The 23,869-nt window shown below is 35.5% G+C and overlaps 1 protein-coding gene across 1 annotated transcript; it reads right to left on the reverse strand.

The window, feature by feature from the left end:
* Positions 1-15,068: 15,068 nt before the first annotated feature.
* Positions 15,069-16,263, reverse strand: LOC149990771 (sialomucin core protein 24-like). Its single transcript, XM_090264038.1, has 2 exons — positions 15,753-16,263; positions 15,069-15,115 (listed from the first exon to the last, which is right to left on the reverse strand). The coding sequence occupies exons 1-2, from the start codon at positions 16,261-16,263 to the stop codon at positions 15,069-15,071; spliced, it is 558 nt and encodes a 185-aa protein (XP_090120164.1).
* Between the last annotated feature and the right edge of the window lie 7,606 nt (positions 16,264-23,869).

Consider the following 23,869-nt stretch of genomic DNA (forward strand, 5'->3'; position numbering starts at 1 on the left):
AAATTAATAATAAAGGTAATTAGAGACAACACAGATAAATGGAAAGTCATCCCATGTTCATAGGCTGGAAGACTTAATATTGTTCAAATGTCCATACTACACAAAGTGATCCACAGATTTAATGTGATTTCTCTCAAAATCACAATGGCATGCCTTACAGAAAGAGAAAAACATCTGAAAATTAAGATACATCCACAGAAGGCCTTGAATAGTCAATGAAAACTTAAGCAAAAAGGATGAATCTAGAGGTATGCCACTCTCCAATTTCAAACTATGTTACAAAACCACAGTAATTGAGCATGGTACTCTTATCAAGACAGACATATAGAACAATGGAACAGAATAGATATTCCAGAAATAAATCCACACATCTATGCTCAACTGATATTCAACAAGGGTGCCAAGGACACACAATAAGGGGGAGGGAAGTCTCTTTAATAAAACTGTGTATCCTTATGCAGAAGGATGAAACTGGATTTCTTATCTTCCACCATATATAAAAATCAATACAAAAATCGAGAAAAGACTAAAATGTAAGATCTGAACCCATAAAACCTCTGAAAGAAAAGTTTGGGAAAAACCTTCTTGACATTGGTCTGAGCAATGATTTTTGGAATTGACAACAAAAGCTCAAAAGCACAGGCAATAAAAGCAGAAATAGACAAGTAGGATTGCAGCAATCTAAGAAGCCTCTGGTCAGCAAAGGGAACAATAAATAAGGTGATGAGACAAGGGACAGAAGAGAAGAAAATATTTGTAAAATATATATTTGATAAAAGACTAATATTCAAAATATATAAGGAAATCAGACAACTCAATAACAAAAAACTCTAATAGCTCAGTGAAAAAAATGGGCAGAAAACCTATATGGACATTTCTCTAAAGAAGGCAAACAAATGACCAAGTGTGTATGAACAGGTATTCACTATCACTGACCAAGGAAATGTATATCAAACGAAAATGAAATATCCCCTTATACCCATCAAAATATATAAAAACTGTTGATGAAAAGAAAAGAGAGGACACAAATAAATAAAATCAGAAACAAAAGAGAATAAATTACAACCAATAACAGAGAAATGCAAAGGATTGTAGGAAATTATTATGAACAAAATATGCAAAGAAACTTAAAAACCTGGGTGGAATGGACAACTGTCTAGAAACATGTAATCCAAAACTGAATCAAGAAGTAGAAAGCCTGAATAGACCAACAACAACTAGTGAAATTGAAGCAGTAATTGGAAAACTCCCAACACACAAAAGCCCCAGACTGGATGGCTACACAGGCAAATTTTACCAAACATTAAGAAAAACTAACTCCTCAGCTTCTCAAACTATTCCAAAAAAATCCAAGAAGAGGGAAGACTCCCAAACTCTTTTTATGAGGCCGGTATTATTCTATATCCAAAACCAGGTCAAGACACAAGAAATAAAGAAAACTATAGGTCAATATCACTGATGAACATGGATGCTAAAAATCCTCAACAAAATATTGGCAAACTGGATCCAGCAACACATTAAAAATATACACCTCGATCAAGTGGGATTCACCCCAGGGATGCAAGGATGATTTAATATTTGAAAATAAATAATTGTAATATACCATATAAACAAAATGAAAGATAATTACATGACCATATCAATAGATGCTGAAAACACATTTGATAAAGTAAAACACCCATTTATGATAAAAGCACTCAGCAAAATGAGAATAGAGGAAGCATACCTCCACATAATAAAGACCATATATGAGAAACCCACAGCCATTATCAACTGGAAGGACAAAAACTAAAAGCTTTCCATCTAAGATCAGGAACAATACAGGGTTTCCACTTTCATCACTTTTATTCAATATAGTAATGGAAGTTCTAGCTACAGTGATCAGACAAGAAAAAGAGAAAAGGCATCTAAACTGGAAAGGAGAAACAAAACTATCACTATTTGCAGATTAAATGATAGAGTGCATAGAAAACCCAATAGTCTCCATTAAAAAACTACTTGACTTAATAAGTGAATTTGGCAAAATAACATAATACAAAGTGAATATTCAGAAATTGAAGGCATTTTTGTACACTAATATGAAACATCAGAAACAGAAACTAGGAAAAAATCCCATTTACTATAGCAACAAGAAAAATAAAGTACCTTGGAATAAACTTAATCAAATAGGTAAAAGAGCTGTACTCAGAAAACTACAGAACACTGAAGAAAGAAATTAAAGAAGACACAAATAAATAGAAGCATATACCATGTTCATGCATTGGAAGAATTAACATCATTAAAATGTCTATACCACTCAAAGCAATCTGTAGATCCCTATTAAAATATTTCACAGATTTTGAACAAATATTTCAAAAATTCATATCGAACCGGAAACAACCTCAAATAGCTTCAGCAATCTTGAGAAAGAAAAACAAAGTAGGAGGTCTCTCAATAGCTGATATCAAACTATTATAAGGTCACTGTAATCAAGGCAGTCTGGTTCTGGCATAAGAACAGATACATAGATCAATGGAATAGAATAGAGATCTCCAAAATAAACCCAGGTCTCTATGGTCAATTAATATTTGACAAAGGGAGAATGAGCATAAAATGGAGTAAAAATAGCCTCTTCAGCAAATGGTGCTGGGAGACTGGAACAGTACTTGCAAAAAAATGAACCTAGATCACCAACTTACACCATACACTGGAATAAACTCATAATGAATAAGACTTAAACATAAACCTTGACACCATAAAAGTTCTAGAGAAAAACACAGGCACTAAAATTTCAGACATCCCATGTAGCAATATTTTCACCAATATATCCTCTAGGGGAAGGGAAATAAAGGAAAGAATAAACAAGTGGGACTATATCAAATTAAAAAGCTTCTGCATGGCTAAAGAAAACATCATCAAAATGAAAAAGAAATAAATTGCATGAGAAAACATATTTGCCAATGATGCCTCAGACAAGAATTTGATCTACAAGGTACATAAAGAACTCAAATGACTCAAAATCAGGAAAACAAAACATCCAATTTAAAAATGGGCAAAGAACCAGAACAGACAATTCCCCAAGGAGGACATACAGAGGGCCCTTAGGCATATGAAAGAATGCTCAACATCACTAGCCATCAGAGAGATGCAAATTAAAACCATGATGAGATACCACCTCAGACCAGTCAGAATGGCCATCATTAATGAATCAACAAACAATAAGTGCTGACGAAGATGTGGAGAAATGAGAACCCTAGTGCACTGTTGGTGAGAATTCAGACTGGTGCAGCCACTGTGGAAAACAGTATGGAATTTCCTCAACAAACTAAAAATGGAGCTGCTTTTTGATCCAATGATTTCAGTGCTGGTTTTATACCCAAATAGTCCTGAAACACCAATTCAAAAGAACCTATGCACCCCTATCTTCATAGCAGTGCTATATACAATAGCCAAATGCTGGAAACAGGCTAAGTTCCCATAAATAGATGAGTGGATCAAAAATCTGTAGTCCATTTACCCAATGGAGTACTATGCAGCAAAAAGAAAGAAGGAACTCCTATCTTCTGGGGCAGTATGAATGGAACTGAAGAGTATTATGCCAAGTGAAATAAGCTAGTTAGTGAAAGACAAATACCATATGATCTCACCTATAAGAGGAACCTGTTGAACAAAACAAACAAATGAGCAAAATAGAATGAAGGGCATGAAAACAAGGAACAGACTGACAGCCACTAGAGGGGAGAGGGGGATAAGGGGGGAAACAAGGGGAAGGTCTAGTCAAGGAACATGTATAAATGATCATGGACATGGACAACAGGGTGGGAATTGACTGTGCGAGTGGGGGTGGCAGGAGAGAGCAAGGGGGGAAATTGGGACAACTATAATAGAACAGCAATAAAAAGTGATGTAGAAAAATGAACACATGTACATTGTAATGGAAAAACCAAGTGGTACAGCCACATGAAAGGTCTTCAAAAAGTTAAAAATAAAACTAGCATGTGATCCAGTGATCCTACTTCTAGGTATATATCCAAAGAAAATAAAATCAATAGCTCAGTGAGATATCTGCACTCCCACATTCATTTCAGCATTGTTCATAGTAGCCAAGAGATGGAAACAACCTAAATACCAATGGATGAATGGTTAAATAACAGGAAATATTATTCAACATTAAAAAATAGGGACATCCTGCCATTTCCAACAATGCAATTAAACCTGGAGGATATTACGGTAAATAGAATAAGCCAGAGGCAGAAAGACAGAAACTGTATGATCTCACTTATGAGTATATGTGGAATTTAAGACATTTAAAGTCATAGAATCAGAGAGTAAAATGGTGGTTGGCAAGGGCTAAAGGAGGCAGAGAAGGAAATTAGCAGATATTGGTCAAGGGGTTCTAAGTTTCAATTTAGCATAATTAAAAATCTTTGGAGAGTTAATGTATAACAATGTGACTATCATTAGCAATACTATATTGTATATTGAAATTTACCAAGATGTTAGATCACAAGCATTCTCAACACACACACAAAGAAAATGGTAACTATGTGAGGTGATGGACATATCAATTAGCTTGATTTTGGTACTTATTTCTCAATGTGTTTATATATAAATATTTATCAATAATACATTCAATTGCCCACTTTAAATATATATAATTTTTAATTATACCTCAATAAAGCCAGAAAAAAATGTGTAATAGAAACAGAGAAGGTAGCAATTGCTTTTACCTGAAAGTTTGGAGAAGGTTTTATAGAATAAGCCATAAAAAAAAAGAGGTTGGAAAAAAAGAGAAAGGAAAGATAAGTGTGTTTCTGGTAGGAAATATAGCATGGATAAAAATAAAGTATGAATAATGTATTATGTAAAAGGTAAGTCAAGTAATCTGGTTTGGATGTAGGGCATGATAGATTGGGACAATTGTGAATAATGAAGTTGAAAAGAGAAGTTGAGATGCCAAAAATAAGGGAGATATTCATTATTCTAACATAACAACATGCTACATTATGAAGTCATTGGTTGGAAGATAGATGATTTCATGGGGGGGGAGAGAGAGAGAGAGAAAGAGAGAGAGATTCATAATAGTATATACAAAGTTGGGCAAAAGTAGGTTTACAGTTGTGAGTTCATGATACACTGAGTTTATTCTTGTATTATTATTTATTAACTATTGTATTATTTTCCATACAAACAACTGTTATTCTACTTTTTCCCCAGCTTGTATATATCCTATTCATTCTTTTTTTCCCTCTAAAGAGCTCTGACTAATACAAGAGGTGCTACTAACAAGGCATATGGCTAAACTATGTATAAAACTGACCAGTGAAATAAATATCTGGTTGTGCAGTTGATTAAAGCTTTCAAGAACAGGTATATCATCCTAAATTTTAACACACAGAAATGCCTTGTATTAGATATTTGAAGGTTATCAATGGAAAATAACTTTTGTGTAATGAATAAGATGACCCAAAATATAAGATCATGGGAATAGCCATAAATATTAGAATTCAGAAAGTGCAGAGATCTAGAAGGAAAACTGAGTGAAAGAAAATAACTCTGAGATTTCTAAGTTTTGTAGTGAAAGAACTTGACTTCATATATGATGTGACCCAGCCCTGTGGCCATTACTTCATTCACTTACCTCAAAATGTGTTTTCAAATTCCTTTAACTAACTACTTACCTTTTTAGTTCTGTTCCATTTTTTCTTTTTAAAAAAAAAATTTGTTTTTCAATAACAGTTTACATTCAATATTATTTTGTATTAGTTTCAGGTGTACAGCATAGTGGTGAGACAATCGTATACTTTACAAAATGATCCCCCCAATATTTCCAGTTCCCACCTGGCACCATACATAGTTATTGCAGTACTATTGACTATATTCCCTGTGCTGTACTTTATATCCTCATGCTTATTTTGTAACTACCAGTTCATACTTGTTAATCCCTTCACCTTTTTCACCAAGTCCCCCCAACCCACTTACACATACTTGCTGCATACTTTAGCCCAGCATCTTGCACAAAGTGGATACGGATCGTACATTATTTCAGTATCCTATAGAATCTAATTAGGCGATTAGAAGAAAAATTCATATAATACCAATGGAAAATTAAAGGTTACACAACAAACCATATAAAGTATTATTGGAATTTAAAGAAGATGAATATTTTATCTTGTTGGGAAGCACAGGAAAGTCTTCACAAAATACTTTGCATTTAATAGTGGTTTGAAATAAGGTTGCCTAAATTTTGATTATTGTAAATCAAAGAATAGTAAGTTGCATGTGAAGGAAAACCAGAAAAGAATGCACAGTTGCAGGAATGTGAAAGATAAAGAGGCAGGTGCCCAAGAATCAAACACTAATTCTACTTAGAGAAAATATATTACGTTTATTTTATCTCTTCAGAGGCCAGACATATAGTGTTAATGTGAGAAAAAGCTGGCAAAGGGGAAGATAGTAGATACTGATCGCATCTACCCTGAAACAAAGGAAAGGGCATGCTGCACTGAAAAACATTCAAATTCACAAAGTTGTGAAATGCTGTATAAGCCAAGGAAAAGCATCTTCCAGCTGGCCTTAACCCATAGATTTTTAATATTGGAGCAAATGAGAATAACTGAACGTATGGTTGGAGAGGTAATTTTTGTCCATATTGACTGCAGATTAAGGCCTGTACTGTCTATTTATTAGGTAAGAAGGGTCACTGAGAGTTATTGAACAAAATAATAACAAAATAAGCAGTACTGCTTCAGGAAAGTGTATAGAGCAAAATAGAATGGGCTCAAATTGAATAATTAAGAGGCTAGAAGACTTATATGTGGTCCAGATAAGAAATAGTGAAGGCCTGAACTAGAACAGGTGGTACAAATGTGAGGGGTATTGTAAAGCTAGAATTTTTCACCTGAAGACCTCCATGTCTGTCATTTATGCAATTGGTTAAATAGTTATAAGTGTATCCATAAGCAGAATATTATGTAGCCATTAAAATGTATATTCTTATTTGTATGCATCAATATGAAAATATCTCCATAACATATTGCTGAGGAAAATTTCAGGTTGAAAAACTTTGATAATATTATATAATTTATATAAAATATTGTCAATATGGGCATGATTGAATATGTGCATATGTGTAGACCGTTATTGCTCTATTCCTGAAAGAATGTCATACAGAATTGTCCTTCCTTTCCAAATTACTTGAATTTTCTACAGTAGCATATATTATCTTTGTAATATAAAACATCAAGTGTTTATTATTTTTGTAGAAAGGACATCTGTAATTATAATACAGCATGAAAAGTGCTACACTAAGTGTATGCACATATTAGTGGGGTATTGCTGAATGGAGAAGTAAATCAGGATGGAAACTTTCTACCTGAGATGGTCCTAGAAGGTTGAATAAGAAACCATGAAGTAGAAAGATTGAAGAAAATGCTCCCGATAGAAGACTTGGCAAAAGAAAGCTAAAAGGAGTGCAACATCCCCCAGGAACCTTTAGTATTTAAAAATGTTTCGAATTTTGGATGTGATGGGTTGAGAGGCAATCTGTTAAGTACTGAAAACCATACTAAAATATTGTCTTCTCATAACGCATATATATCTCAAGGTAATTATCTAAGTTTAAGTTTATTCACTTTATACTTGAAAGAATCTTTCAATAATTATTCAATTAAATATTTTAAAGATTGTATGATATTAACTCCTTTAGAGCATCTCAAATAGAATATATATTATAAAATATTGATTTGTACTAGAACAAGTGTAGTATAAATCAAATTCAATTTGTGATGAATTAAGTGTCAAAGTTTTCAGAAGGATACTTTCAGCATTTTGTATGGTTAGAAAAAAAAATACTAGTTCCATTTTCCAGAATTGTCGTTTTTCTCCACATTAAGAAATATGTCTAGTAAGACTGGTATAAAAATGTTATATCATTAGTGTATTATCAAACTGACTGTTATGAAAAGAATGGTAGAAACTGCTAAATCTTAATGATAAGTAGACCAGGGAATGCCTACTTAAAGTATTTTCTCACACCATGTGCCAAAAAACAGAAACTAATTAACTGATAATTATAAAAGTTATCTAATGAGAAATTAAGAGAAATAAATAAGGCGAAAGAGAGTATCACAGTGGTTGGCAAACTCAGAATCATTCAAAAAGAAAACATGGAGTATATATGGTACCAGTAATATATCAGTAGTTATGCTGATTTTGTACCTAGGAACATGAGAAAACTCACCAGAGTCGTTATTAAGTCATAGTCAAACATCTATTAACAAAAAGTATGAGCTTTTTACAATTTATAAAATGAACCCCTTTGTTTATGCATGCATATATACATATTTATTCACTTCCTGTCTGTAATGTCATGGCTTCTGTTATTACCCTCAAATATAATATATGTACTGAGGTTTTTATTTGTACATATATTTTAATATTGTGCTATGTACTATAGTTATTTTGCAACTAATTATTGATTTATTCTGAACATTTAGGATAAAGGGATTGGAACTGGCATACAGGTATAAACAATAAAAGCTTTCTATTTCCCATTCCCTCCTATCATCACTGGTGAATTCTCCAAAAGTCCCAGTCAAAGTTAATCAAGCTTAATTAGAAATGTAAAGCCATAAACATGGAATTGCCCATCTCAACATCCATAGAATCTTTAAAGTCAGAAAGCATGTGCATTCTATAACACTTAACCTATATTTCATTATTATTATTATTTTTTCAATAAACATGTAATTTATTTTAAATCCATTTTATACATGATACAGATTGGTTTTGCAGTTTTTAATAAACTAAAATAGAAAATTTTAAACAGCAGTGTCTGCCTGTACAACAAATATCTTAAGGTAAAATAAGGTATTTTTTTGATAGAGCTACATCTGCATGAAATAATCAGATGAAAAATCTGAAAAGGTTTCTATATACCTTCTGGGTTAAAAAAACTCCAAAATTATCAATGGCTCCAGATAGTAAATTGCTAAACGAAGAAGGGGAAAGAGCTGTGAGTTCTAAGAGCTTTTCTTGTAAAATCTAATTTTGTATTATATAATTTTGTTGTTAGAGAAGTACTCAAAATAACAGAAGATGAAAGGCTTCATCAGCTACATACTCACAAAATTGCTACATGTGTTGACATTCACATGTGACAAGGTATTCATATATAGGTAAATGATAGTTATACCATTGTAGCCAATTTTTGCCACTTTTGGAGGAATGGAAATTCTGCATACTTTCAAATAAATCTTGTTATCATCTAGCACTAAAAACTAATAGCCATGGCACCATAATACAATTTTTTGTGAGGTACCTAGAATATTACTACTAATGAAAACACAAAAATGTGAGGTAAATCTACCTTTTCCCCAAAACTTTTGAAGCCAGAGATTTTAAACAATTAAGGCACTTGAAAACATTAGGTGTATGTAAAAATGTGCAAGTAAAACAAACTTGAGCGGTACCAGAAAGTAATTAAGATACAAGTAAATCTTCATTTTAAGAACTTTTAATATAATTATCTAAAAGTAAGGAATTTTGGTTTATGAAATGGCCCTGAGCAACTTATTATTTCTACCATAAAATTTTGAAAACCAAGGGCTAACCTCAGCTATTATAGGCTAAAGAACCTAAAACAGAACAATTTTAATGACCTAGAAAAGCAAAAGCTCATTTTAAACTAATTTAAACCTCTGAACTAATCCAATGTGTCAAAGGAAGGAAAGGAAAAGTATTCCTCTAAAACCAAAAAACATAGTGATTCCTAAGAAAAATAAATGAAAGTATGCATGCACACTTACCATACTATGAGATATGAAAGTAATAAGAATAAAAGAGCAGAGAGGAGAAAGAAAAAAAGAAAGCATAATCTGTTTATCCAGGGCACCCATTAAAAACCTACAGTAATCTGATCAACTAAATCCTTATTTTCTGAAATTACAGTAGTCACAAATGCTGTCTCAAAACTTAAAATTATCGTCTCATTTAAATAGTAAACGAAGACTTCTGGTGAAGATGGAGGTTTAGACGGACACACTTGGTCTCCCTCTACAACTAGAAAGGAATACAACTACCTCAAAACTAAAGATAACCAGAAATTCCAGAAAATAAAACTACATGGAAGCCCAGTGTATGGAGTTATAAACCAGCGGTGCTCGCCTGGATGGGTAGGAGGCGCGAAATTGGAACCAGAATGGAAAGGTCGGGAGGTGCTGTTTGTGGTAGCAGTGGGGACAGCGGCAGGGGGAGCAATTCTGGCTGTAGTCGAGCCATGGCAGCTCGCGACCCCAATGTGGGGAAAGGCAGCCCCCCCACGGCATCGGACAGTGAGGCCCAGAGGGCAGGAGGATGGATCCCGGTCTTCCAGCGGAGAAAAAGGGTAAGAATCTATCTTGGACCCTTGCCCCCACACAAAGTGCCACAGTGCGGTGAAAAAGGTTGGGATTGCCTCCGGTTGCCGGGTAGTGATGAGTACACAGGGATCCGCCCCCCACAGCCTGCCTAGGAAGCAAAGCAAAACACAAATCTGTCAAAATGAAGGAGACAATGATTGAAATCCCGGTAATACAGCTCACCAGGCAGCAGATGAAGAACCTGACAGACGAACGAATAAGAAACCTTTCAGAGGCTCAGTTCAGAGCTATTGTTATAAGGTGGCTTACAGAATTAACAAAAGATTTGGAACAAGACAGGGAAGGAAAGAAAGCCATTCATACTGAAAAGGATGAAAACATATATGAGACAAGTGGTGAGGAAATAAAATCCAGAGATCAAATCAATAAACTGGAACATAGAGAAGGAACAGTCAACTAGTGCAGAAAGAGGAAACGAGAAGTAAGGAAAGTGAGGAGAGGGTCAGAAACCTCTGGGACAGCTTTAAGAGATCGAACATTCAGATTATAGGATTGCCAGAGGGTGAAGAAGAAAAACTAGAAATTGAAAAATTATGTGAAAAAATAATGAAGCAGAACTTCCTGAACTTGTGGAAGGAAATAGGCTTACAAGTCCAGGAAGCACAGAGAGTTCAAAAAAAACTGGACCCAGGGAGAACCACTCCAAGACACATTATTATCAAATTGTTAAAAATTAAAGATAAAGACAGAATCTTAAAAGCAGCAAGAGAGAAGAAAAGAATCATGTACAAAGGGGTCCCAATTAGACTATCAGCTGACTTCTCAAGGGAGACCCTGCAGGCAAGAAGGGACTGGCAAGAAATATTCAAAGTAATGAAAAGCAAAAACCTACAACCATGAATACTCTATCCAGCGAAGCTGTCATTCAGAATAGAAGGGCAGAGAAAGTGCTTCCAGGAAAAAATAAAACTGAAGGAGTTCATTAGATCCAAACCACTATTATATGAGATGTTAAAGGGACTGGTTTAGAAGAAGGAGGATCAAAACTATGAACATTAAAAATGAAATCTGCATCACAGGAACCAACAACAGAAGCTAGGGAATTGAAACAAAGCCAAACTTAATAGGCAACGAGAGTGGAAAAAGAACTATAGGTATGGGGAACATACTGGGGAGGAGGTCAGCAGGGAGGGGGAAGGGGAAGAGGGAGAGAGATGGTATAGGAATTAAGAAGCATAGTAGGAGGAAATGGAATACACAAGAAGAGGTTGAGAACTATATGCACAACCAATGGACATGGACTAAAAGGGGGAGACAACAGGAGGGAGGGGGGCCACCGGGTGGAGGGGAGCAGAGGGAAGGGATGTTGTGACAATTGTAACAGCATAATCAATAAAACATATATAAAAATAAATAAATAAATAGTAAATGATCTAGGACAACTATTTCTTTCTTGCCTCATGAAAGAAGTTACTTTTCAAGACAGCATGGTGAAAATCCTTGAAATACAACAGTGTTGGAATACTTTTTGAAGTACAAAGGAAAATATAATTAAATCAATTTTAATCTCTATTATATTTTTAACAGCTATAAGTAATATGTTGGGTGATTCAATATATGAATGTTTTCAACTCTGTGTAACATCCTTTAGTTTAAGTTACTCAGGTATGAAGTAAAGTAGGTAAATTTTCAATTAAGTACTAATAGTATGATAGCTATAAGCAGGTTTACTACTGCTCACATCAACTTTTTACCTTTCTTAATAGGAAACAACAAATCACAAACATTTTTTTTTTTTTTTTGGTTTTTCAATTACAGTTGTCCCCTTTTCCCCCAATTTCTCTCCCCCACCCAGCCCACCCCCTCTCCCGCAATCATATCCCTCCCTGTTGTCTATGTCCATCAGTCTTTTATACAGGCTCTTTAATTAAACCCTTCCCTTACTTATCCCCCTTCTCTCCCTCTCCCCTCCCCCCTATTGACTGCTATTCTGCTCTTTGTTCTATTTAGTTCCTTTGTTTGTGTTGTTCTTTAGTTTCCTGTATTAGGTGATATCATATGGTATTTTTCTTTCTTTGCCTGGCTTATTTCACTAAGCATAATTCTCTCTAGTTCCATCCATGTTGTCGCAAATGGTAGGAGTTCCTTCTTTCTTTCTGCTACATAGTATTCCATTGTGTAAATGTACCACAGTTTTTTGATCCACTCATCTACAGATGGGCACTTAGGTTGTTTCCAGCACTTAGCTATTGTAAACAGTGTTGCTATGAACATAGGGGTGCATAAGTTCTTTTGAATTGGTGTTTCAAGATTCTTCGGGTATAATCCTAGTAGTGGAGTCGCTGGTTCAAAAGGCAGTTCCATTTTTAATCTTTTGAGGTAATTCCATACTGTTCTCCATAGTGGCTGCACCAGTCTGCATTCCCACCAACAGTGCAGTAGGGTTCCAGTTTCTCCACATCCTCGCCAGCACTTGTTGCTTGTTGATTTGTTGATGATGGCCATTCTGACTGGTGTAAGGTGGTATCTCATTGTGGTTTTTATTTGCATCTCCCTGATGGCTAATGATGTTGAGCATTTTTTCATGTGCCTATGGACCTTCTGTATGTCCTCTTCGGAGAAGTGTTTGTTCAGGTCCCTTGCCCATTTTTTAATTGGGTTGTTTGTTTTCTTGATGTTGAGTCGTATCAGCTCTTTATATATTTTGGAAATCAGTCCCCTGTCTGTGATGTCATTGGCAAATATGTTTTCCCATATGGTTGGTTTCCTTTTCAATTTGCTGTTGTTTTCTTTTGCTGAGCAGAAACTCTTCAGTTTGATGTAATCCCATTTATTTATTTTTTCCTTTATTTCTCTTGCTTTAGGAGATGTATCCGTGAAGAGATTGTTACGTGAGATATCTGATATTTTCTTGCCTATGTTTTCCTCTAGGACTTTTATGGTGTCACGGCTTACATTTAAGTCTTTGATCCATCTTGAGTTTATTCTCGTGTGTGGTGTAAGTTGGTGGTCTAGTTTCATTTTTTTGCAGGTCCCTATCCAGTTCTCCCAGCACCATTTGTTAAAGAGGCTCTTCTCACTCCATTTTATGTTCCTTCCTCCTTTATCAAAGATTAGTTGACCATAGAGGCCTGGGTTTATTTCTGGACTCTCTATTCTGTTCCACTGATCTATATGTCTGTTCTTATGCCAGTACCATACTGTTTTGATTACAGTGGCTTTGTAGTATTGTTTGATATCTGGTGTTGTGATTCCTCCTGCTGTGTTCTTCTGTCTCAAGATTGCTTTTGCTATTCGGGGTCTTTTTTGGTTCCATATGAATTTATGGAGTATTTGTTCTAGGTCTGTGAAATATGTCATTGGTATTTTAATAGGGATTGCATTGAATTTGTAAATTGCTTTGGGTAGTATGGCCATTTTGATGATGTTGATTCTTCCCATCCAAGAACATGGTATTTGCTTCCATTTATTTGTTTCTTCCTTAATTTCTTTCTTCAATGTTATGTAATTTTCAGAGTACAGGTCTTTTATCTCTTTGGTTAAGTTTACTCCTAGGTACTTTATTTTTCTTGTTGCTATAGTAAATGGTATTTTCTTTTTTGTCTCTGTCTCTGCTATTTTATTGTTGGTGTACAGAAATGCCTTGGATTTCTGTATATTTATTTTGTACCCTGCGATTTTGCCAAATTCACTTATTATATTGAGTAGTCTTTTAGTGGAGTTTATAGGATTTTCTAGGTATACTATCATATCATCTGCATATAATGAAAGTTTCACTTCCTCTTTCCCAATTTGGATTCCTTTTATTTCTTTTTCTTGTCTGATTGCTGTGGCTAGGACTTCCAACACTATGTTGAAAAGGAGTGGAGAGAGTGGACAACCTTGTCTCGTTCCTGAGTTCAGGGGGAATGCTTTCAGTTTTTGTCCATTGAGTATGATGTTGGCCTCAGGCTTCTCATATATAGCCTTAATTATGTTAAGATATGCTCCCTTTATTCCCATTTTGCTGAGTGTTTTCATCATAAATGGGTGTTGAACTTTATCAAATGCTTTTTCTGCATCTATTGATATGATCATGTGATTTTTGTCTTTCATTTTGTTTAGGTGATGTATTATATTTATTGATTTGCGAATATTAAACCATCCTTGCATCCCTGGAATGAAGCCCACTTGATCATGATGTATGATCTTTTTGATGTGTTGCTGGATCCTGTTTGCCAATATTTTATTGAGGATTTTAGCATCGATGTTCATCAGTGATATTGGCCTGTAGTTTTCTTTCTTTGTTGTGTCTTGACCTGGTTTGGGGATTAGGATAATACTGGCTTCATAGAAAGAGTTTGGGATTTTCCCTTCTTCTTGGATTTTTTGGAACAGTTTGAGGAGGATAGGAGTTAGTTCTTCCCTGAATGTTTTGTAGAATTCGCCTGTGAAGCCATCCGGTCCAGGGCTTTTGTGTGCCGGGAGATTTTGGATTACTGTTTCAATTTCCTTCTTTGTTATTGGTCTGTTGAGACTTTCCACTTCTTCTTGATTCAGTTTTGGAAGGTTGTATGTTTCTAGAAATTTGTCCATTTCTTCTAGATTGCAAATCACAAACATTTTATGTTACAGTATACTGTTCAATCTCTCTTTTAAGGCACTGTTCTTTATTTTCTCAATGATATAAGGTGCTTTACAAGTATTAACAATAACCTGCTACACTTTAGTGGTTTGTATCCTTTCTATTCATATCCTTAAATCTGGAATGTAATTCCCTGGGTGGCATTTCATTCCTAATGCAGAAAAAATTACTGTTATCAAGCACAAATTTTTACTATAAGAATACAGTTTACTTTATGGATATTAAACTTATAAATTTATTCCATTTTAAAAATAATTGCCAAAAATCCATTTGATTGACACTCATTTGGCACATTCTTCTCAATTCTGGTCACTAAATTACATCCTGAGTTAGGATGAAAATAATGCAGCTTTAAGGCTTTAAAATTATTAAATTTAACTGCCAAAAGAGTTATGAGGTTATCTATGCAGGACAATGTTTTCCATCTCTTACAGGGTTATATTTGTCATGTCAGGAGAGAACATAATCCCACAACAGCAGCCATTAAAAATATAAAAAGACAGCCAGCCACAAGGATTCATGCGGAAGAATTTAAATATTCCTGTTGAACAAAATGATTTAACTGAGTTTTCTTCAAGTACGATGCTCCAAAATATCTTATATGCATCCTTTGAAATTTAAATATCCTGGAATAGCGTCCTCCATGTGGGGCATCTTGAAAGATAGTATTTTGTTGTCATTGAGTTACACAACAATCCTTGTTAATCTAATGGGTACATTTACAGTGTGGTAGTTTTGTTCTTTTGATTTGCAGAATTTATAGAGAACGAAAATTACAGCCTGCATGCCCAGGACAAGAACAATTCCTCCAATGAAACTGGCTGCATCAAAGGTAGACTCACATATAGGCTGTGACGTTGGACTTAAAGTGGTATTAGTGGAACCTGGCAATTTAGTTGTAGAAGATGAAGGCATAGTTGTGGTTTCAGCTGTTGAATTGGTTGGCAATGGAGCAACAGTGGGCACATGATAGAAATATGTCTTGTTCATCACCTGGCAATCACTAACTGTTGAATTATGTGAACAGTAGCTTTCACCTTTACGTTCCATCCAAAAGCAGGTGGGATTAGCAATAGCATTGCTAGCATCAACACAGGAAACACAGATGTTGCAGTTTTCACAGGTATCTGGTGCTATAGTGGTGACCGGCGCGAGGGTCATCAACGGCGTCGAGTGTGTGTGGTTGGTGAGCGCTGATGTCGTGTTCAGGGCCAGTGTTGTGTTTTGAGCCACAGTCAGTACAGAGAGCACACCCAGGCAGGCAGCAGCCCAAAGCAGTAGGTGGGGGAGTCCCGACATCGCGACCTCCGTGTCGATGTTTGACCAAAGCAGCAGTGCACAACTCTTGGTGAGCACCTCTGCCTTCTGTGGCATCTCCTTCCACACTCTCATTATTATTTTTATTGCCATTATTACTTCAAAGTTTTAAACCACACTCTAATTTTCCTGTCTTTATCACAGTTAAATTTAAACAACTATATTTCATTTCTTCATTTTCTAATATTCTGTAAGTTTCAGGAGGTCAGGAACCCTATTTTTGTCGAATGCATAACAGGTACTCGGTAGATGAATAAATTAATATATAGTCATTATCTACCTTAATAATATCCTGATACCAATCATTATGCTAAACACCGCTAGATTAAAACTTAGGAAATATAATACCTAACTACAGTAATTTATACACATAAAAAATGAAGTGAAATATTAGAGAAGTTTCTGATTTAGTAAGAGCGAACCATTTTTTTAAACTATATTTTCTGATCTCATATATGTGACAATTGAGGTTCATTCAGATATCTTAAGAGTTGTCTTAAAATTTATCCAAATCAAATTTACAATGAAAAATAAATTAGAAAATATGTTGTGTAGCTCTGTGTTTTAAGTGAATGCTACATTTTCCTTAGCTCCCCAACGGTTTATGAATGCTTTCCATGGCTCATGGAAAACATATTATCTTGACCATATACTGTGAAATATTCTGCAATTTTTATTTTTAATGCATTTTTAGAGAGAGATAAAGGGAGGGAGAAAGAGAGAGAGAGACATCAACGTGAGCGAGAAACATCAAATGGCCACATCTCAAAAGAGCCCCATACGCACCCAAACCCACAACCGAGGCATGTGCCCTCACTGGGAATTAATCAGCAGCTTTTGCCTTTGCAGGATGATGCCCAATCATCTGAGCTGCACTGATCAGGGCATATTATGCATTTTTGAAAGAAGTGTCATGAAGTCAAGCATGTAGGGTGCCACAAATCTAACAGTTGTAGAACTTCATGAATGAGCTTGTGTCTTATTCAATCCCAACAATTACTTGAAGATTAATAGTCAAGAAAGTGTGATTACACAGATAAAATTGAATAACATGTTTCTCCAATTTTATTTCCTTAAAGTTATTTTCATTTGGTCTTTTCAGTCAGAATTACTATAGTACCTTTATGTTTCTACTTGACTCTAGAAGCAGGCATTGGGGAATTAACTTTAATATAACTTATTATTTCCTAAGACTGTGGAGTATTAACAAAGAGATAGTAAACTATTTTTTTGAAAATGTTTGGATTCAGTGTTTTCTCAATCAACATTTTTCTTTTAGGTGATATCTCTTAGAAGATTATGACTCTAAGCTATTAATACATAAATGGCTATTTTATTAAAAAAACAAAATCAGTAAGTAACAAAATGTCTTAACTTCAATAAGATCTTGAATTAGTTGAATGAGTACAATAAGGAACTAAGACATTATTTGATGTTGGCATAATAGAATTACCTCATCACAGTTTCTATATTTCCAAACTTATTTGGAACTGCTGCAGGTGAGTAAAACTAGCTTAAGTCCTTTCAAAACAAAGAAATGAACTTGGTACTTTATATGGATGGATGTATTCTGTCTCCTTTAAAGCAGCATATATCTTTTCAACAGCTCATATTTAACCTGTATTTACTTATTATAAGGCAAAAACATCAGCTGGAATATTGGAAGTTTCCAAACAGGCTTTTGATGAAGAGCAAAAGAGCACAAAGATTTATAGCAATAATAGTGCAAGAAAAGATGGATGGCTCATAGAAAGAAATAACAATTTGGACACTGACTGATAGAAATAGCTATGAAATATCTGTCATTTATATTCTGTTGTTTGTTGGATAAAGCTGTGATTATGAACATAAAATCATTGGATGAGGAGGTCAAGCAATGCAAAGGCCAGTGTCAAACACATGAATATTAAAGTCACCTAGGATGATGTGGAAACTTCCAAGACTGAGAGGTTCACTAAAACCTTTTATATGTAATAGTGTGGGGCATAATGATTAGGTGGTACATAACTTTCATGACTGATGAAGAATATAAACAAAATGTTTAACACATTTGAAGAATTTTTGAATATGTAATGAAGCACGTTTTCTTAGACATCTTGCCACATATATTTTGGTTCCTTTCCCTCCTAGTAATTTTAAACTCTAAGCTTATTTGTGTATGACTTCAATCATTGTGATCCTTTTCTATTTTTTTTTTAATTTTTATTTTTTGGCTTTTCAATTACAGTTGTCTCATTTTCCCCCCATTTCTCTCTCCCACCCAGCCCACCCCTTCTCCCACAATCATATCCCTCCCCGTTGTCCATGACCATGAGCCATTTATACACGTTCTTTGACTAAACCCTTCCCTTATTTATCCCCCTTCTCTCCCTCCCCCCTCCCCCCTTATGACTGCTATTCTGCTCTTTGTTCTATTTAGTTCTTTTGTTTGTGTTGTTCTTTATTTTTCTCTATTAGGTGATGTCATATACTATTTTTCTTTCTTTGCCTGGCTTATTTAACTAAGCATAATTCTCTCTAGTTCCATCCATGTTGTTGCAAATGGCAGGAGTTCCTTCTTTCTTTCTGCTGTGTAGTATTCCATTGTGTAAATGTACCACCGTTTTTTGACCCACTAATCTACAGATTGGCACTTAGGCAGTTTCCAGCACTTAGCTATTGTAAACAGTGCTGCTATGAACATAGGGGTGCATAAGTTCTTTTGAATTAGGGTTTCATGATTCTTCGGGTATAATCCTAGCAGTGGAATCGCTGGTTCAAAAGGCAGTTCATTTTTAGTTTTTTGAGGTAATTCCATATTGTTTTCCATAGTGGCTGCACCAGTCTGCATTCAAACCAACAGTGGAGGAGAGTTCCCTTTTCTCCACATACTCACCAGCACTTGTTGTTTGTTGATTTGTTAATGATAGCCATTCTGACTGGTGTAAAATGGTGTCTCATTGTGGTTTTTATTTGCATCTCCCTGATGGCTAATGATGTTGAGCATTTTTTCATGTGCCTATGGACCTTCTGTATGTCCTCTTCGGAGAAGTGTTTGTTCAGGTCCTTTGCCCATTTTTTAATTGGGTTGTTGGTTTTCTTCATGTTGAGTTGTATCAGCTCTTTATATATTTTGGAAATAAGTCCCCTGTCTGTGATGTCACTGGCAAATATGTTTTCCCATGTGGTTGGTTTCCATTTCATCTTGCTGATGTTTTCTTTTGCTGAGCAGAAATTCTTTAGTTTGATGTAGTCCCATTTGTTTATTTTTTCCTTTGTTTCTCTTGCCTTAGGAGATGTATCCATGAAGATATTGTTATGTGAGATATCTGAAATTTTCCTGCCTATGCTTTCCTCTAGGACTTTTATGGTGTCATGGCTTACATTTAAGTCTTTGTTCCATCTTGACTTTATTGTCGTGTGTGGTGTAACTTGGTGATCTAGTTTCATTTTTTTGCGAGTTCCTATCCAGTTCTCCCAGCACCATTTGTTAAAGAGGCTCTTCTCACTCCATTTTATGTTCCTTCCTCCTTTATCAAAGATTAGTTGACCATAGAGGCCTGGGTTTACTTCTGGACTCTCTATTCTGTTCCACTGATCTATATGTCTGTTCTTATGCCAGTACCAAACTGTTTTGATCACAGTGGCTTTGTAGTATTGTTTGATATCTGGTGTTGTGATTCCTCCTGCTGTGTTTTTCTGTCTCAAGATGGTTTTTGCTATTTGGGGTCTTTTTTGGTTCCATATGAATTTTTGGAGTATTTGTTCTAGGTCTGTGAAATATGTCGCTGGTATTTTAATAGGGATTGCATTGAATCTGTAAATTGCTTTGGGTAGTATGGCCATTTTAATGATGTAGATTCTTCCCATCCAAGAACATGGTATTTGCTTCCATTTATTTGTATCTTCCTTAATTTCTTTCTTCAATGTTACATAATTTTCAGAGTATAGATCTTTTATCTCTTTGGTTAAGTTTACTCCTAGGTACTTTATTTTTCTTGTTGCTATAGTAAATGATATTTTCTTTTTTGTCTCTGTCTCTGATATTTTATTGTTGGTGTACAGAAATGCCTTAGATTTTTGTATATTTATTATGTACCCTGCTATTTTGCCAAATTTACTTATAATACTGAGCAGTCTTTTAGTGGAGTTTATAGAGTTTTCTAGGTATACTATCATGTCATCTGCATATAATGATAGCTTTATTCTACTTTCCCAATTTGAATGCCTTTTATTTCTTTTTCTTGTCTGATTGCTGTGGCTAGGACTTCCAACACTGTTGAATAGGAGAGGAGAGAGTGGACATCCTTGTCTTGTTCCTGATTTCAGGGGGAATGCTTCAGATTTTGTCCATTGAGTATGATGTTGGCTTCAGGATTCACATATATAGCCTTAATTATGTTAAGGTATGCTCCCTCTATTCCCATTTAGCTGAGTGTTTTCATCAAAAATGGGTGTTGTACTTTATGAAATGCCTTTTCTGCATCTATTGATATGATCATGTCAATTTTGTCTTTCATTTTGTTTAGGTGATGTATTATATTTATTGATTTGTGAATATTAAACCATCCTTGCTTCTCTGGGATGAATCCCACTTGATCGTGGTGTATGATCTTTTTGATGTATTGCTGGATCCTGTTTGCCAATATTTTGTTGAGGATTTTAACATCTATGTTCATCAGTCATATTGGCCTGTAGTTTCCTTTCTTTGTTGTGTCTTGACCTGGTATTGGAATTAGAGTAATACTGGCTTCATAGAAAGAGTTTGGGATTTTTCCCTCTTCTTGGATTTCTCGGAATACTTTGAGGAGGGTAGGAGTTAGTTCTTCCCTAAATGTTTTGTAAAATTTGCCTGTGAAGCCATCGAATCCAAGACTTTTGTGTGGAGGGAGATTTTTGATTACTGTTTCAATTTCTTTCTTTGTTATTGGTCTGTTGAGACTTTCTACTTCTTCTTGATTCAGTTTTGGAAGGTTATAAGTTTCTAGAAATTTGTCCATTTCTTCTAGGTTGTCAAATTTCTTGCCATACAGTTGTCTGTAGTAATTTCTTACAATTGTTAGTATTTCTGAGGTATCACTCGTGATTTCTCTCTTTCATTTCAGATTTTGATTATTTGGGTCTTCTCTCTTTTTTCCTTGATGAGCCTGGCTAGAGGCTTGTTGATTTTGTTTATTTTTTCGAAGAACCAGCTTCTAGTTTCACTGATGTTTTTGATTGTTTGTTTAGTCTCTATATTATTTAATTCTGCTCTGATCTTGATGATTTCCTTCCTTCTTCTTGCCCTAGGCTTTGTTTGTTGTTGTTGTTCTAGTTCTTGTAGCTTTAGGGTTAGATTTTTTACTTGAGATTCCTCTATTCTTTTCAGATATGCCTGTATTTCTATGAACTTCCCTCTTAAGACTGCTTTTGCTCTGTCCCATAGGTTCTGGGCTGTTCTGTGTTAATTATCATTAGTTTTTGGAATTTCTTAATTTCTTCTTTGATGTCATTGTTAACCCACTCATTATTTAATAGCATGTTATTCATTCTCTATGAGTTTGGGTGTCTTTGATTTTTTTCTCTGAGGTTGATTTTTAGTTTCAAGGCATTGTGGTCTGAAAAGATGCTTGATATGATTTCAATTTTCTTGAATTTGTTGAGGCTTGTTTTGTGTTCTATCATGTAGTCTATCCTTGAAAATGTCCAATGTGCATTTGAAAAGAATTTATATTTTGCTTCTTTGGGGCGGAAAGTCCTATATATACCTGTTAAGTCCATGTGGTTTAGTGTGTTGTTCAATGCCTGTATATCCTTGGTGTTTCTTTGCTCTAAAGGTCTGTCTATTGTTGATAATGGAGTGTTAAAGTACCTTACTATTAGAATGTTGTTGTTGATATACTTCTTGTGGTCTTCTAGTATTTGCTTTATGTATTTGGGTGCTCCTATGTTGGGTGCATATATATTTATTAGTGTTATGTCTTTTTTTTAATGTGTTTTATTGATTATAATGTTACATTTGTACCAATTTTCCTTCCCTCTTCTACCTCCACCTGGTGGCCACCCTCCCTCCAGTTGTCCCCCCCTTTTAGACCATGTCCATTAGTTGTGCATATAGTTCTTCTCAACCTCTCTCTGCCTATTCCATTCCCTCCTACCATGATCCGTAATTCCTATATCATCTCCCACCCTCTCCCACGTACCCTCCCTGCTGACCTCCCCCCAATATGTTCCCCATACCTATAGTTCTTTTTCCAATCTCGTTGCTTGTTTAGTTTGCCTTTGTTTCAATTCCCTAGCTTCTATTGTTTTTTCTTGTGATGCAGTTTTCATTTTAGTGTTCATAGTTTTGATCCTCCTTTTTCTAAACCAGTCCCTTTAACATCTCATATAACAGTGGTTTGGATCTAATGAACTCTTTCAGTTTTGTTTTGTCCTGGAAACACTTTCCCTGCCCTTCTATTCTGAATGACAGTTTCACTGGATAGAGTATTAGTGGTTGTAGGTTTTGGATTTTCATTACTTTGAATATTTCTTGCTAGTCCTTTCTTGCCTGCAGGGTCTCCCTTGAGAAGTCAGCTGATAGTCTAATTGGGACCCCTTTGTACATGATTCTTTTCTTCTCTCTTGCTGCTTTTAAGATTTTCTCTTTATCTTTAACTTTTGACATTTTGATTATAATGTGTCTTGGAGTGGTTCTACCTGGGTCCAGTTTTTTTGGAACTCTCTGTGCTTCCTGCACTTGTAAGTCTATGTCCTTCCCCAAGTTTGGGAAGTTCTGCTTTATTATATTTTCACTCAATTTTTCAATTTCTAGTTCATCTTCCTCGCTCTCTGGCAAACCAATGATTCTTATGTTCGGCCTTTTATAGCTGTCCCAGAGGTTTCTGATCCTCTAATCATTTTCCTTGCTCACCGTTTTTTCTCTCTGTACTGGTTGACTGTTTGTTCCTTCTCTGTGTTCTGGTTTGTTGATTTGCACTCCGGATTTTATTTCCTCACCATCTGTCTCGTATGTGGTTTTGTTCCTTTCATTATGAGTGTTTTTTGATTCTTTCTCATCTTTTTCCAGATCTTTTGCTAATTCTGTAAGCCACCTGATAACAATGGCCCTATTTTCAGAGGAAGATGGCGGAGGAGTGAGGAGAGGCTGTGGTTTCAGGCTCCCGAGACCCTTCTGCAGTTTGGGCTAACTGTAGACAGAACATCTCAGTGAGCAGCTGGACACTGGCAGGAGTCGAGCCAAGGCACTACTGGATTAGAGAAAATCCATCTGGGAACAACCTGTTTAGTGAGGATAGCGGAGAAAAAGGGGACAAAACGGGATTCCTGACTGGAACAGCTGTCAGAGCTGTGGCTGGAAGTAAACAAAGGCTTTTTGGGAACCACAGGCTACCCAAGAGAGGTGTTGGGATGAGAGTGGATCTCTGCCCGCTGGCAGAGACCAGACTCGACCAAGTGGCATTGGCGCTGAAGGACAGGAGACAGCGTGCTGCCAGGCAAGTGAGAACATAATTCTCTTTTATATTTTTCTCTAGTGGATGGTGGAGAGGGGAAGAAAGTTTGGGGGTGGTAGGCCATTCTTGAGGAGCGCAGGCGCAGTAGTGCGCTCATCCATCCCACAACCCTC

This window comes from Furipterus horrens, unplaced genomic scaffold (genome assembly GCF_987537825.1).
Source record: "Furipterus horrens unplaced genomic scaffold, mFurHor1.1.pri manual_scaffold_17, whole genome shotgun sequence".
Lineage (NCBI taxonomy): Eukaryota > Metazoa > Chordata > Mammalia > Chiroptera > Furipteridae > Furipterus > Furipterus horrens.

Coding starts and splice junctions, on each gene's coding strand:
- LOC149990771 (XM_090264038.1), bottom strand. CDS start 16,263: ATGTCGGGACTCCCCCACCTACTGCTTTGGGCTGCTGCCTGCCTGGGT. Junction 15,116..15,752: donor AGGAATTGTTCTTGTCCTGG/GCATGCAGGCTG, acceptor TTTCTGCATTAG/GAATGAAATGCCACCCAGGG.